Genomic DNA, 17,201 nt, shown 5'->3' with positions numbered 1-17,201 from the left:
CAGTCACTCCAGTTCCTAATATCAAAACTACCTATAGAAAAATTTGAAAATAGAAACACTTCTAAGGATGTACACATAACTCAGATTATATTTGTGGAATGGGGGGTAGCAGGGAGGGGTAGGCAAAGAAAAAATCTGAACATAGGAATAAACAACATAACAGAATAATGTAAGTTAAATCAAAAATTGAAAGCACTCATACCCAGTTTAATGCCTAAATTTTGGGTTGAGTTGGAATTTTCTCCGTGTACTTTAAAAGGGGCAAAGAAATATAGCACATGAACATCATTTTGCAAGCTGTTTTGCCAGGCAATTGAAAACTGTGGAGGAAAAAAAGAAAGGTTATGGTACCAGTATACCATGGAGGTGATTTCAATTAAGCTTAAAAAAATTGCTTAATGTTTGTGGAAAGTGCTGGCTTAAGCATCCCTAAGACTTGTCCTTCAATTATCCTCAAAATGATTCAGGCATAGTCTGGAAATAGCCATTCAGATTTTGAATGCTGTCTTGACAGCAATACCTTTCACTGCAGGTGCAGAAAAGTCCCTTTTCTAGAGGAAAGGAAATGTAGTTTTCACAGCTACTGTCACAATTCCATCTCTGAGAACATATTTAAGTTATTGTTTATCCACTAGAAATAGGGTTAGACTTCAGTGAACTTATTTGAAATTCTTTCTTGCAGAATGGACTTAAGATGTGTAAAGAAAGGAAATACAATAAATAGTGATGTTTAGTGACTGGGTAGGTAAAAGGTTGAGTCTAGTCAAGGAGAATTTCCAAATGGATCCTCATGAAAAATACTCATAAAGGAGAAACTATCTTATAAATTTGTTTAGGTACAGTGGCAGAAAAAATGAGATCAAGGGAAATGTATGCCCACTGCTGATTGAGGTGGATGACATTCAGTAACTTTGCTTTGGTTTTCACTTACAATATGTGCCTTTAAATTTCCTAAGTCCCGTGCCAGGTGGCAAGATTTAGAGGAATGAAATACCATTAGTTGAAGAGAAATGCCGAACCAGGACCATAGGCAAGCAGGGTATTTATAAATGTTCAAAGGGCTCGACAAGTGACATCCATGGAAGATGAAGGAGTGGGCCAATGTAACCAAATTATGATAGAGTGTAGGTTGCTTCATATAATACTGGCTTGCATTAGTAAAAGCATAGAGAGCAGGTCAAGTTATGTCATCAGTCCCTTCTGCTCAGCTACCTGTGGAGTACTCTGAGGCGTAGAACTTCAATGTACAAAAAATAAGACTGAAAAAATTGTAACAAATGTAAGAGAGAGCCACCAACATTGTGAAAACTTTGCAGTATATGAGGAAAGGCTGAAGGTTCTGTCTTAAGCCTTGAAAACAGAGAGCTGAATGGGGACATAATTTTTTTCTTTAGCTCCTTATTGGGTGATCATAAACAAGATGAAGACATTTTTTTTCTCAGAAGTACTGGTATGAGAGGCAACTGGCAGAAGTTGCAACAAAGGAAATTATGGCTAGGTAGTAAGAAGAAATTTTTCATAACTGTAGTGTGAGTGCACTTAAGTGCTGCAACAAGTTGCCCATAAAGGCTGTGGAATTGTCATCCTTGGAGATATTCAAACCTTAGGTAGAAAAGATCCTGAGCAACCAACTTGTATTTGAAGTTTTACCTGCTCTGATCAAGGAGTAGGACTCTATGACCTTCAAAGGCCTCTCTCAACCTAAATAATTCTGGAGTCCTATGAATGTAAAATATATTGACATAGAGGATAAATCATATTTCTATAGGTTTGCCTGGGATAAGCTTCGAGAACTCATTAATAAACACAGACAAACCCATAGATTCAGTTACCTAAAACATGCCATCTTGTTTTTACCTCTCATTACCTTTCACATAGCAGTGTCGTATTTAATCAAATATAACATCAAGGACAAGGACAGTACATAGCAGTGGAAAGTGTTCCTGGAGATCGAGGGGAAGACAATCAGGAAATGTCAGGGATGTGTATGGGTATTTTCACAACACAGTGATGCAGGAATAAAAATGCAGAAAATACAAAGGAATATACTGCTGGAGAACATTCTGTTCTTCCGGGCCTTGGAAGGTAAGTCACACTTATTCCATAGGCTATCACGCTCCTTTGGAGATGGCAATCTGCTTTAGTTATCTGCTGTTTCAATCATTGAATGCAGAGATTCACAGTAAGGAATTCCCATCAGTGCAGTTCCCTTAAAGCCTTCACTTGACCACCTAAGTACTGTTCATTTTTACAAAGTATATATGTCAGGTAGGGAATCAGAGATCACTGTAAAGGGAATGTTTAAAAGACTGAGAGGTAGGGCCTGTTTTAAACTTTAAACAAACTTGAATGAATTAATTCACAAACAGCATATTTAATGCTAGTAGTTTTCAAGATTGTTAGACATTTTTAGTACCCCTATGTACTGTTACTCTGTAACATTTACATTCTAAATTCTCTGTGATCACACAATGCTGTGGACTTGATGCCGAAGAATTAGTGCTGACAGCTGAGGTCCCTGTTGGTACTTAACAACAAAGGTCAAGGTAATCTCTCTCATGAGCTCTTTGATGAGAGAAGTCATTACTGAATTGAGCTTGTCTTCTGTCTCCATCCTTCTTCTATAGATTTGATGGTTTGCAATATTTTATCTCCCCCCAAGCACTCTCCCACCCTTCAAAAAATGATGGTCTCCTCCTGGTACTACTCGCCTGGGGCTTTTTACAGTAATTTTTTTCTGTAGTCAGCAATATATTCTGCCTATTTTCTGTGCCTTAAGTTAATCTTGTTCTTTGGCAACTTTCTTTTTACTTGTATGAATCACTATAACAGATCTATTTGTCTTTGGTGGTCACAAGTACACTTACTCATGTAAAATGTTTATATATTGTGAATCTGGTATACCATTCCAGTGTTCTGAAATACATACTACTGTTGGCTATAGTCTTTTATTGCCCTTGGAATGGGATTCAAGGCAAGCTGTATTGATTATATTTGATCAGAGCACTTGTATGACTTTCACAGGACTCTTTCGAGAAGCTAATATAAGCTTCAGATCTCCCCCTTTCCTCTGAATAAGCAATTTTAGTTTATTTTATTTAACAGGTAGAGTGTGCATGTATAAAAGAAACCCTGTAGTATGTTTTCTGATTACTGGTCTGTGACAATATTTGTCTTGCAAGCTTTGTTATCATTCACTACCCAATTTCTCCCTCATGTCTATACCTCTAAAATCCTTTTTGGACAGTCAGTTCTTCTGTTCCTGATGGTATTTTTATCCCTTACAGCCAGTAATTATCTCACCATTTCCCCCAACTCATGCATCCTTTTTTTCCCCCAGTTTTTCAACAGATGGTAGATAAGTTTTGCCTCTCTTAACTGTTTTATCATCCGCAAGTACAGGCATGAGGAATAGTCTCAGCTGGGTTCTACCATGCTGCATTCTACCACAGTTTAATCAGTAGTAAAATGCAAGACCCAAAGAAAATTCTATGAATGTTCACTTTGCATTTTCATTTTGGGTTTTCTGTGTTTGTTTTTTTTTGTTTGTTTGTTATGTCTAGTGCCTCTGTGCACCTGGATGGACAGGAGAATTTTGCCAATTTGCTGAAAATGCATGTTTAATTTACCCAAATAATTGTTCTGATGGAGCAACTTGCATTGATGTGAGTCAACTGAGAGAACAACCTTTGTTTCAGTGTTTGTGTCCTCGTGATTTTACAGGTAAGGCATATACAAATTATGTAGATACAAATAATTTGGTTTCATTTCCTTTTAAATACTCAAATGTATGTATGCTGTATTTAAAAAAAAAAAAAAGGATAAAGAAGTAAAGAAGTATTTGGAGAGTAATCACACCTCTCTGCATTTTCTGCCCTCTGCTGCGATGCCTATAAAATCTGAATGGAATTTACAGGTTACTTTTGAATCTTCCAATTAAAGTTACAATAATAATATTCTTAGAATAAGCTTTAGCTTCAGTTTAAGAGACCAAGTGTATGTCTACATATAAAAGTTTTGCATGTGAGGTACATGTCTGATGTCTAATTATAGTTCCTGGATATCTAATTAATGAGAGAAATGGGATTCAGGAAGTTTGTTATTTTTTATCAGTCTGTATTTACTCAGATAACTTTACTCAGCTTTTGAGAGCTGAATTCCACCTTCTATTTAAATACCTTAGTGAACCACCAGTGATTTATGAAATTTTATTTGGTGTGGGATTAACTAATTCATTTTACTTAACTAAAGGCTAGTCTTCGAGGTTCTCTGTATTGTCAGTAAGTCAGTTTTTTAGAGGGGATTATAACCACTGTGTCAGATATTTGTTAGTGATTGACACAATTTCTTCAGCAGTATTTCTCTTTTAATTAGATACAAGAGAAGCCAAAAAAGTAGCTTATATTAAACACACTGGTGTTTTGGTTTTTTTAAGTGGCAAAGAAAATAATTTCTGATTTTTTTCCTCCAGCCTTATCCTTTAAAAAGAAGCTCATTGAAGTTGGATTCTAAAATCCTTCACTAATCTTTGTCTAGAGAAGGAACTGAAAGAGAAGATTCAGATGTGATTCACTGTAGGTTTAGGTAATATTATGGAGAGAGACATTAACAACATTTACATCACTTTAAAGATAAGTGCCAGAAATATTAAGAGAACTTTTTAAAAATAACAATATGAAATATAGGAACAATGTTTATTACCTAAAGAATGAAAATTAATCTAAAGAACTGATGTCAATACACAGAGAAAACAGACTTTATATCTACTACCATTAAAAAAGAAGTAACAGTTGAATAACCCAGAGTTTATTTATCAACGTTTCTTTTCACTTCTCCATTATTCCCTTTAGGGTTTTAGTTTTTCAATCTATGCTTGACTTTTTAAAACTGGTGTGATGCCTATAATTATGAATTTGTGAATAAAAGTAATGTTTCACCACGATACTTCAAAGCTTTTGAGATATTTAAAGTTTCTAGTGTACAATATGATCATGAAACAAAAGTTCAACAGGTTACAATAAATGGCAATAAATATATGCAATTAATAGAATTAAACATTGACAAACGCTGAGTCATGGCTGAATTCAAGTGGAAACAACTTTGTTGTTTGAGGTTATTCTATGAGGCCAAGATTCTATTTTTGTAAATTATCATTGGTAAGGGGTTCTATATATTGCAATTGATTTTTTTTCCACTTTTTCTGCTTTTTCATAGCCAGTTACTTCTTCAATCTTGATCCATTAAAAAAAATTAATTTATACCTGTTTATTGTTTCATTTATGTATTTAGAAAGAGAAGGGAAATGTAGTAGCAATTTTGGTACATCTACTTGACTCTGAATTAAATAAGTTTCTGCAACCAGAAAAGCTATTGTAGTTTCACATCTATTGGTTCTTAATTGTGTTTTTAAATTATAAACACTACAGCTGCAGCATTTGCATTAACATTCTAATCATATTTGGAACAAACATCTTAGGGAACACAAAATATGACATGATGTAACATTCTCAGCTGTGAAAAGTAGAACTTTGATTTAAAAAGTAATAAACCCACTTCAGTTTGGTTCCATACTCTTTAAAAAAATCTTGTAGAAACTTGATGTATACACATGAAATTTTAAACTATAGATTTTATTTCTGTTTATATTTAAAAAAATTGAGTCATTTACTCAGAAAATAAATGTTAAGTTTAAATGTTCATAGAATAAAAGGTTATAATATATAGTTATTTTTGTTGAATAGGTGTCTTTACTTTGGTGTTTTCAATTTGCTTCTACTGTTAGTTTATTATTTTCATTTTATTTTTTCTCTTCTCTGAAAGTGGATAAAAACCTTTGACTCTACAACAGTGCTTGTAAGTAATATGTCTTAGGGCATTGAAACAATCCATATCAGCAATTTCTCAGGTCCTGCACAGTAGACTAATTGTCCTTGAATAAAATTCCTCTAATTTATTGCTCTTTCCTTGTGAGTAGAGCAATCATATTGGCAGGAATTGATTTGGCATGTTAGACACTTCATTCTCACTTCACATAAAAGTCCTTTAATTTAAATAATCTTATTACTGCTAAAATAATCTGAATCCCAAGAAAACTCGCCAACCAGAGTTTAAAGTACTACTTCAATTGCATACTTTTTCCTTATCTTAAAACTTTTTATAACACTCATTAAGATTGTTCCTAGATTTATCCACAATTTTTTTTCTCTTCCATTGTTTTATTGAGACAGATCTTCTAATTTCTACAGGTATATGGGAAATATATATAAGCATGCTTTGATGAAGATTGCCCTATTGAACTGTGTTGGATACTTGAAACAATATTCTGTAGAAGATATCTCTGGTGCCAGAATAACTCATGTCCCAGAGAACGAGCTATGGGATATGAAAGTTCCTACGTCTTTCAAAGCCTTGATAAGGCAACATTTATTTTAATCCTTCTCTCTGGCCAAATGCACCTTTTTAAATTCTTTTGTTCTCAAGGATACAGTGCTGACATATTTTAACCCTGGTGGGCAGTTAAGTATCGTACATCTGGTTGTTCACTCTTCCCCAGTGAGGTGTCGGAAAGAATCAGAAGCAGAAAAGTAAGAAAAGTTGAGATAAAGATAAATCGTTAGGTCAAGCAGAAGCTGTTCACATAGGGGAAGCAAAATAAGGAATTCATTCAATACTTACTGCTAGCAGGCAAGAGTTCTGCCATTTCTAGAATATTTGGGGAAGATCTCTATTTCATGTCAAAGTACAGTGGTAATCTCCTACGTCTTAAAACTCAAATAGATAAAAAGAGTAGTACTTTTTTCCCACAGCTCTAATCCCTATAGTAAAGGTGAGCAAATAAAGGAATTTTTGAATCATCATGGGAGGTAGCTATATCACAGGAGCATACTGGAATTACACATCAGTATCTGTCTCAGTAACAAATGCTGCCACTTTAAGCTTTGTTCATTGCGCTTTATATGTTATTGTGATTGTCACTTCTGAAAGAGAAATGGTTAGGGCACATAGATCCCAAACATCAATGACCATGTAGTGAAATAATGGAATAAAAGAAGTCACTTGTTAAGGAGTGCTACAGGAATTCACTCAGAATACTTACATTCATAGGTGAATAAAAAGGGAACAGCTTGTTGCTTTTCAGAAGACTCAGTTTTTTATCAAAGAAGAAATTTCAGAGATAACTGACAGAAAGCAATATGAACAACCAAAGTACTTCTCATTCTAATCCTCTTCAGCAGATGCCCAGAAATCTTACCTGCTTTTTAAAATGCCTTTTAGGAGGTGTGTCCATATAGCATTAGTTAGGGTGAAAGGAATATTATTTTAGCTTGTCTGTTCCTTCAAATTTGCTTGCAATGCAGGTCTCTCCCAAAGCCAGTAAAAGTCCAAGAAAAAACATGAGTTACACTGACTGTATACATCAGAAGGATAACATGTACTGAATTGGAAGGGACCCACAAAGATCACCATGCCCAAGTCCTGGCTCTGCACAGGACCACACCAAAATCACACCACATGCCTGAGAACATTTTAGAAATACTTTTTGAGTGCTGTCAGGCTTGGCACTGTAACCAGTTCCCTGGAGAGCATGTTGAACTGCCCAGCCACCCTTTGGGGGAAGAACCTTCTGCTGACATTCAACCTAAACCTTCCTCAACTCTACTTCATGTCCTTCACTTGAGACCTGTCACTGGTCACCACAGAGAAGAAATTGGTACCTGCCCTTGTCTTCCCTGGGTGAGGATGCTGCAAATCACATGGAGGTCTCCCCTCAGTGTCTCCTGAACAGACCAAGTGATTTCAGCTCCTTTTCATAGGGTTTCCCTTTTAAGCCCTTTCACATTATTGTGGCCCTTCTTTGGATGCTCTCCAATAGCTTTGTATCCATCTCATCTTGTGGCACCCAAAGCAAAAACTGCACCCAGGACTCAAGGTGATGCCTCACCGGAAAGTGTGTTATAAGGACACTGATCTGTACTAAGAACTCTCACCTAAGATGATAGCAAGATGAATTAAGTGAAAACACAAGTTTCAGTCCATCCAGGGCATTCAACAGTACTAATTGCAATGAAAGGATAGAGAAGTAAACAATGAAAAAATAAAAAGGACACATCATCCATACTGGCATAATATTTAAAATGAAGCAGATAAACTCCTGGACAATAAATGAGGGCTAGGGCAAATGTCTGATGTTGTAGCACACTTGTAACTACTCCAAGCAGACTCTGATCTACAGTAGTTCAAGTCAACAGTTTTTTCTCAGGTCCTAATTTCCACACAAAATACTAAAGCTATTGAAATTTTGTGCTGGAAATGCTTCTAATATTTTGGCATGCAGCAATCACATGAAAAGCCAAAAGACTATAAAAACATTCTACATAAAAATTCAAGGAGAAATGTAATATCAGTATTTAAGTTCTGCCTGCTTTTAAAATGGAACAAAATGCTCCCAGTGCAGGCGGATATTTATGAGTATGTTCATATTTCCTAATAGTTCAGTTTCTGGATTAATTTGCTGTGCACAGTATATTTTGCCCATTTGAGTAAGTAGGAATTTTAATGGAATTTTTGTTCATTAAGAATAGCTATGGTTATCTTAAAGATGCTGTTGTATTTTTAAGAAACATGGCTGTATCAAGGTCTGGATTTCTAAGCATATAATTAGTAAAGTTCTCAACTAAAAGACATGCTTTAAAATACACCCTTAAACTTGGCATATGGAATTTTTCAGAGAGCTACATCTGTTCATGAACTCCAAAAATGACTTTCACCCATCTTTATCAACCTTGTATTTTTTAAGGGAAGTACCAGCTGACTTGTACTTGACTTTCTGGGACTATTAGCCCAGAACTCAAACTAAAGAAGAAATTTACATAACTGACTGAATATTTTAAAAGTAGCAAAGTTTCGGGGACATAGCAGGAGTGTTTCCTGTTCACAATGTATTCCTGTGAAAGTCTGACCTCAGTGCAGGTGCATGTTACACAGCTTACAATTTTATTCTCCTGCTTCCCAGTTCCTACCAACCTACCATGCCTCATTTTACTAAGGCATACAACTCAAAGATTTACCTGTCAAGGAGTTAGAACTGTGCTGATTTCCTTTAGTTTGTCTGGCTCTTCTGGGTTTACAGCTATCGATGTCTATATTTTTCCTTTTTTATTCATTCAGAGTAAAAATTTAAAGGCTGGATTTTTGGTTTTTTATTTTTCTTTGTGGATAGTTTGTAAGTGTCTTATTGAGAACATCACTGCATAATTCATTCATATTCCCAAATATATAAATCTGCTGTTAGTGACAAGGGAAACTGTAGCTTTCCCCAAACATTCAGAGAGGTAGCTGGATAGATAGTGAACATTGAAATAGCTATATATCACCCTGGAAAAACCATCACATCATCAATAGGAAACATGAGTGATGTAGGCCTTTTATGCAAAATCAGAAAAAAAGTCTTCTAAACAAGCTGAAGTGCTTAAAAAAGCTAATTTACTATAATAACCATAGAGACATTATTTTCTGCTTCTCAGCTGAACCTGTGTTTACTCAGCCAAGTACACAATTTCAGATATTGCCAAGGTACAAAAACTGTCAACAGCATTACAAATCACCTATCACACTAATGGGTTTAAAACATGACAAGGCAGGCAGTGTAGATATAATTATAGCATGTTTAAAATATATAATGCATTGGAAAGATAAATAATGCTATAATGTAGATGTAGTGACTGTTTTCATTACAAAGCTGATTTCTGTAGCTCTATTTTAGTTCTTTAAAAGACCTCAGACTTACATCTTTTAGCTTTGAATATCAAATATCCTCTTTAAAGTATGGATAACCAGGCAAATCCTATACTACTTCCTTTCTCTCAGACACAATGTACAACATCATTAGCTGGCATAACCTACTGTATCTCCACTGAAGTTGGAATAATGTTAATCTATGAACTAAATAATCTAGACTTTCTTATGCTATATTTCAACCTTTGTGCTCAATAGTTGTTCCTCCTATTAAAAAAAACCCAAAAAAATGAAAAACAACCCAAGTACATTCTGTTGAAATATGATATACAATACCACTTTGCTAAAGACTTAAAGCATGACTTCAGCTGTGTTAGTGATGTATCTTATAATGTATATTTCTCTTGTCAAATAAACAGACTTCTTGGGCACTTCAAGAACTATCTTTTCTATTGGTCTTGTTTAGTTGGGTTTTTTAACCTGAATCACATCAGAAACTTACATTCAGCAACAACTTATGTACTTCTGTTCTCACTCTGGGACTCTCTGAATTGCTCAAGTTTTTTTTCTCTGCAATATACTTGCCTCCATTTCTATTTACTGAGATATCTCACTTTGCACATGTGTTCCTTCAAAATATTTGACTTTAGATTTGTTTTCATGATACCTTTCTTCTCAGCATTTGCCACCAATTTAGTATAAACTCTGTATCGGAGGTTTAATTTACATTTCAGATCAGAACAATTCAGATAAGGACATTAAATAATATTGAATTTACATCACAGTGCTGCATCCAGTCCTATAGTCCTCAGCACAGGAAGGACACAGAGCCAGTACAGAGGACTGGAACAATTCTCCTGTGAGGAAAGGCTAAGAGGGTTGGGGTTGTTCAGCTTGGAGAAAAGAATCTCTTAACACTTTATTGAGGCATTTCAATACGGCAGCTTACCAAAAACAAAACAAAAAAAAAAACTGGAGAGGAGCTTTTTACAAGGGTCTGTAGCAATGAGAAGGGGTAATGGCTTTAAATTGAAAGACAATACATTTACAGTACATATAAGGAAGGAATTTTTCAGAATGAAAGTTGTGAAATGGACGAGGTTGCCCAGAGGTGTGATAGATGTCCCATCTCTGGAAGTATTCAAGGACAAGTCGGAGTAATCTGAGTTAAAGATGTCCCTGCTCATTGCAGGAGGCTTTGACTAAATGATCTTTAAAGGTCTCTTCCAACCCAATTTATTCTACTATCCCACGAGGAATCTTTATGTCACCCACCCAAATTTGGACTGTTGCCTCAGTGCACTGATATTTATCTTTACTCCGGGCTCATAAACTATTATCTTATTCTCAATCCAGAGTCCCTGTATCTAAATATTTAGACCTAATTTGCCAAGGAATATTTTCCAAAACTTAAAAAAGCTCCACCTCCTCTCTGGAACCTAAGAGCGATGTTCAAGTGTCTTACAGAGAGCAGAGGGACCTGCAAGTATGGTGCTTTTTTATCCAGGCTAGGTAGGAATTCTCTTTCTGTAATCTGCCCTCTCTCAGTGGGTATCTCTGTGAATGACTGTTCTGTGTTATTTCATATTTCACTTAGGATGAGTGAAAAAGGATCAAGCTAGATGAAAATTCTGTGTTCCAGGCGTGAAAATTGTTTTGCATATTCTCCTAGTAACCTGTTGTAGTTTTTATACGAACCAGATTTTAATGAGACATATAAAGGGCACTTTGACCAACAACAAAACAAAGAAACAAACAAAACCTTCACAAAAGAATAAACGAATCTTTGAAAGAAAGGTCTGCAAAAGACTTTGCCAAGAGATGAATCTTTATGGCCAGATTTCCATCTAAATCCTGAGTGCAGCTAAGAGAAAGGACAGATAATCTATTAAATGGTCAAAAGTCTAATTGCATGTTCCAGAATAATGAGTTCATTTAGGAGCCAAGGTTATTAAAATACATCTCAAACAAATTTAAAGACATTCTGTAAAAAGCAACTCAGCTAAAGACTGTGCTTAACCAACAGCTGCAGAAGGACTTTCAGAAAGGACTATTCCTAAGTGCCCTTAAATTATTAGTTGCATTCTAAACGAGGAGAAGGTAAAATTTTAACTGCATATTTTTCATTTGACTGTGTATAATTCATGCAGTAGTAGACAACTGCACTAAGCCATAAGCTGATTGTGGTCAGTGAAAGTCATTTTGATCTTTTTAAAAAGCTTTAAATTCAGCTCCATGTCAATAAATTATGATAGCTGGTAAATTTTGAGAATAAGCATAATAATGTTTACTTGAGCTGGAAAATGTTCCTATTATAGTTTGTATCCCCTTAGTCTATGAAGCTTGGACAGTACCTAATGAACCTAGGTGTTTTACTTTGGCTGCTTTACCTATTGGACATGTATGTCTTTATGTTGAAAAGGTTAAGTTGCTTTCCCAAAAAAGGAAATAGTTTACTAGAACATTGGCCCATAATATGGTGTAAATATGCCTAACCACTTACACCTAATCAAAATCTAATCAGACTTAGTACATGATGAGTTCCAGTCTTGGAATTGTTATCTCCAACCCCAATAAATTCTTGTTTTTCATGAGATAATGGAAATTATCTCCTTTATATGTTAATTAGCAAAGCTGTGTCATTACAATATTATTATTGCGTTGTTCTTGGGTTTACCTTATTCAATTTTTTTCTCTCAGAAGCATAACTCTTCCTCACAGGGATTTGTGAAACACCATCCTAAAATGAAATACAAAGGAATTTTAGTAGTAAAACAACAGAAAAAATATAATTAAACCTACAAATTTCAACAAAATAAATATTTTTAGATTATTTTTCAAATCCACTGTAGATAAATATGTTCCTTTTGATGCCAGCTGCATCTCCAGGATCCACTTGGGGTCATTTCTATTTGTCCACTTACACAATTTTTTTCACTGGACTGCAGTTCTATTTTAGATCTTAATTTACATTTTATGGTGGGTCTAAAGTATATTAAACAAAATTTCTTTGTGCTTTTTGTTAGCCTTCAGACCAGTTTTGTCCAGATAGAGGTCTTCATTCTTTAACTGGGCACTGGTGAGTTGCCTGTTGTTATGGGGTCTCCCATCTCTGATCACTGCAGTGTTCCTCACATCACATCCTGTGTCTCTATTCTTAAGGTCTCTTGTTATGGTACCAGCCCTCTATTTGTATACAGCACTGCATTAGGCTAGTAAATGCAATCATAGTTATAACGTCTACTTGTTTTTATTTATTTAAACCTACGGTTATTCCATGTAAAGATAAAAAAACTAAAGCAAATCAGAAGAAAAAAACTATTTTCAAAAATAGGCCAAGTAAAACATCACTGCAGAAAAGTCTGATGACCCTCAGTTCTTGCAAATTAAGTGCAAAGCTTATGGTCTATTGCTAGAAAAGGCAGACTTGTTCTGCAGGGTTATGGGGAAAAAATCCCTCAGCTTACTTTTAGAATTTATATTGAATTTGCCACCTTTCTTTCTTCCGGTCCCAAAGTGCATTTAAAAGATTCCTCATGCTACTGATGTTTTTTCAACAATGTCACATTTTAGTCTTTTTAGAATTCTTTGGTGAATTTTACCTGAATTAGGTTATTTGTGGTTATGTATTTAAATATACATATACAATATAAGTATACAAGTTTATTATCAGGTATAGACGTAAGTACACTAATTTATCTGTTTTGTTGCTGGCTGGTATGAACCCCAGAGCTATGCAGTTGTTTTAGCTAATCATGGATTCTAAGCTAACAAATACACAAATGAGAAGCAAGGTATATTCTTTTAGGTTTAATGTGTTAATGCAATTAAATGTCTCATTTCACCATACACAGACAGTGGAAGTTGGAAGCTGCATAAAAGGAACATGGAGAAATTACATCTGTGTGTATGGATGGAGTTAGAAAAGCAAAAGATAAGATGGGAATTAAAAGAGCAAGAACCAAGGAGGAAAAGAAAGTTTCCTCTAAATATATTGGTAGTAAAAGAAAATTAAGGAAAATAATAAAAGAATTTAACTTTTAAGAACACATCCTTAGATAAATAATGTATAAGGTCGTTTACAAAAATAAACAGTGCAACAGTAGTTAATAAGTAGTCTTGAATCAAATTTTTCCCTCCTCCTAATGTTGTAAAATTTCTTTATTTTCCCCTTTGTTCCTTGGGCCTACTGAACCTATTCCTGACAGAAGAATAACATGCTTAACTGTGCACAAAAATCTTGAGTTCTCTAAGTACTGCATTTCTCAATTACTCAGCCCTTACTCACTATGAAGTGATAATTAGGCATTAAAAGCTAAGTGGATTACTGTGGAGATCTCTCCTGATATCCATTTATCACTTAATCAGACTTTAATACCATAAATTATGCATTTCTCAGCAGTATTCAGATTCCAATAAATTCTATAACAGTTTGAATTTACTAGGTTTTCTTGACCTCATTGTGGCAGGGAAAAGTCATAAAGTTTGCTTAAAGGATACAGCCACTATAAGAATTTCAGATTTATAGCAAAATAATTCTTCAACCCTGTTGGGTTGCACTAATATTTATTCATAAGGGTTTCATGGACAAGACAATTCCATCCTCATGAATAAACATGAAAAAAATTGATCCAAAATATATATTGAGTTAAAGTTTTTTTCTCAGATTTTTTTTTTCCTCCTGATTTTGCCTTCCAAACCTCATTAAGAAAAACAAAACAAATGAAACCCCACAATTCCTACGAGATTGCAATTTCCTTAGCACATCCAGTTGCTTTTGGAATGAAAATATCTATTTATGTGTTAGCCTGCCTCTTTGCTGGCCACTATTACAGGAAAAGTGGCTTTGTAAAATATTCATCATGATGAAATCTCCCAAGAAATGCAGATACTTTGAATTACCATTAGAGTCAATATGAACAGAGCAAATGAGAATCTTGAATATGGAAGGTCAGGTTGCCCATAGTTTTCCATGTAATATTACATATTATAATAATAATAAATAGCAGGAAATATCTAATTTCCTATTTTCCTATGTTCTCTATTATTACATATTATTGACAACATTTTTAACTCAGTAAACTTTATAATTATAATAAATTATAATCTTGGCTATTAAAATATAGATAGATGTTATTAGTGGATGATTTTTAACTGAGAACTGAAAGGATAGAGTAATAGTTAAAAATCCTTAAAAGCATGCTGGTCAACCTTGATGTATAAACATGAAACTGCACTTGTGGTTTAGCACCTGTTGCCCAAAATAGAGATTTTTGGCCAACAAATCACAACATATTCTTGTTTGAATTTGCAGAAGTCCATGAGAAGCATTCTTTAGTTCGTAATTTGAGACTCCATTCCAGCATAATAAAAGTGAATGAAATTGGCAGGAAATATTGAAGAAGAGACATAGTATTTTCTTACCAAATTTTATCCTATTAAGTTGTGTTTTCCTGATGTCTCTAGCTTTAGATCAAAAGGATAGATATTAAAAATTTTAAAACAATTTCATTATTTGAAGTAACTTTATTCCCTTTTTTTTGACATATGAAGAATTTCAAATAAAATACTAATTTCTGACTTGAAATTTTACAGGATATATTATCTGATTTAAGAAATTATCCACATTTCTTGTATATTCCTTCCAAACATTTTTCTCCTGTACAGCTCTTCTATGTTTTCTGCTTAAGCCATAAACTAACACTGATTACAAACAAGTTGGTGGTAAAAGCATCAGTAATTTACACTTATTGCATTTTCTGAAGTTTTCCTCTTCAAAATATCTCAAAACTCCTGAACCTTCTTCTACCTTTCGCAGCAGTAGAGATTTTTCCTCTTTTCCCTATTCTTTATCTTTTCTAAATTTGGAAATTGGCGCCTCTCCCCCTCTCCCCCCTCCCCACTCCAAATTCCTGCTGTAAAAATAGTAAATTAAAAAAATAATCAAGGAAAGCACACCAATAACAAGGAAAAAAAATCAAGAATGTATATACAGAGTTCATGAATTTGTTTTCAATACCAAAAAGAACAAGAATAAAAAGTAAAAGTGCTTTGTTTTTGTCAAATCTAGGTGTCTTTCAAGTCTAATGGTAAACCTGATGGTCTTCCTTATTGATTCATATCACATTCCATGAGATCTACATCTCTTCAGTACATTTTTTTTTTAGAACTGTCCAGTTACAAGTTTAATTATTCTTCCTGCTGGGCTAAAAGCAGTTTTCAGCTAAATGAGAAACTTGTTCAGTGAATCACACTAAAGGTTACCTCAAATAAATGTGATAAATTTTTCCTAGCCAAAACAGAGCTCAGAAAATGCATAGTGAAATGTAAATAATAGGGCATTACCTCCATTTCAGCTAATTATTTCCGGGGAAAATCCCCCCTCTTCTGCTCTGTATCTCCTTCTGGGTACATCCTAAATTGTTTCAAATGCTGAAAAAGTATTTTTGGTTTGACCTTTTGGAACACTGAAATCTATTTTTTATATGTATAAGTGGAGCAAAAAAAAAATTGTGCAAACATACACAAAATCTTTAACCAATATCCCAGAGATCTTACTTAAAGGAAGTTATTCTATCAATATTACTAATATGACTTCCAGTGTTTCCTTAAGAAAGTGATATTAATTCCTAATAATCTTAGGACTTTTTTCTTATTTCAGGAGAATTCTGTGAGGTGCAAATTGACAGCTGTGGTTCCAATTCATGTGAAAATGGAGGAACATGTATTGCCTATGAAGATCATTTTAAGTGCACTTGCCCTATAGGTGAGCCATTGGTAATTTTTTCTGACAAAACAAATAAAATGCCATCCAAATATTTCTGTTAAGAAATAGCACCATAAAAATAGCACTGTATGTCAACAAATGCAGTGAACATTTTTATGAAGAAAAGCACTTTTTCTCTTTGTTCACAAAATAAAACTGCCAAATAACTCTACTAGAGTGGTGTTAACTGCTAACACCCTGAACAGACATAATGTCAATATTCTGAATGAACTGTGATTAAACATTCTCTTTGTGGTGCAGGTTTTGAAGGTGAAAGATGTGAACTCGATATTGATGCCTGCTTATTCAACAATATAAGCTGTGCCCCAGGAGCAGTGTGTATGGATAAATCTCATGGATTTAATTACACATGTTTATCACCATGTATTGGAAACACAGAGGTAGGATAAAGTGATATATTCCCCCCAGCATTTTTGGAAAATCAAACAACTTATTTTAATAGCAGTGAGCTGATGAAGCCTCATTTTGCACTGGTTTCCTAAACACAGTACTCACTCTTGAAATATTCTCATGCTAATTTTCCTTTTCCTGTGAAACATACGCATGTAAAAGTGCATGATCTGACTAGTCTGGTCACTGTCCAACAAGCCATGTAATGTCAGAGCTCTGCCTTTCTTGTTCTTTATAGGTTTTGTCACTGATGTCTCCTTCTGTCCCCTACTTGCTGCTGCTGTATTCT

The 17,201-nt window shown here is 34.5% G+C and overlaps 1 protein-coding gene and 1 long non-coding RNA gene across 2 annotated transcripts in view; one reads left to right on the top strand and one right to left on the bottom strand.

Annotated features, from left to right (window-relative positions):
• EYS (EGF-like photoreceptor maintenance factor) overlaps positions 1-17,201 on the top strand; it is a 792,123-nt gene that overhangs the window by 150,811 nt on the left and 624,111 nt on the right. The window contains exons 7-9 of the mRNA XM_054630570.2: positions 3,564-3,723; positions 16,397-16,501; positions 16,763-16,902. Coding sequence (XP_054486545.2) covers positions 3,564-3,723; positions 16,397-16,501; positions 16,763-16,902 — 405 coding nt within the window. The remainder of the gene's footprint in view (positions 1-3,563; positions 3,724-16,396; positions 16,502-16,762; positions 16,903-17,201) is intronic.
• LOC143693506 (uncharacterized) overlaps positions 1-17,201 on the bottom strand; it is a 34,872-nt gene that overhangs the window by 9,202 nt on the left and 8,469 nt on the right. Inside the window, exon 2 of the long non-coding RNA XR_013181237.1 lies at positions 12,413-12,475. This is a non-coding gene — a long non-coding RNA (uncharacterized LOC143693506). The remainder of the gene's footprint in view (positions 1-12,412; positions 12,476-17,201) is intronic.

The sequence above is a fragment of the Agelaius phoeniceus genome, chromosome 3, assembly GCF_051311805.1.
Source record: "Agelaius phoeniceus isolate bAgePho1 chromosome 3, bAgePho1.hap1, whole genome shotgun sequence".
Lineage (NCBI taxonomy): Eukaryota > Metazoa > Chordata > Aves > Passeriformes > Icteridae > Agelaius > Agelaius phoeniceus.
The sequence above is the reverse complement of the archived record's forward strand: the minus strand, read 5'-3'. Positions and strand labels throughout refer to the sequence as shown.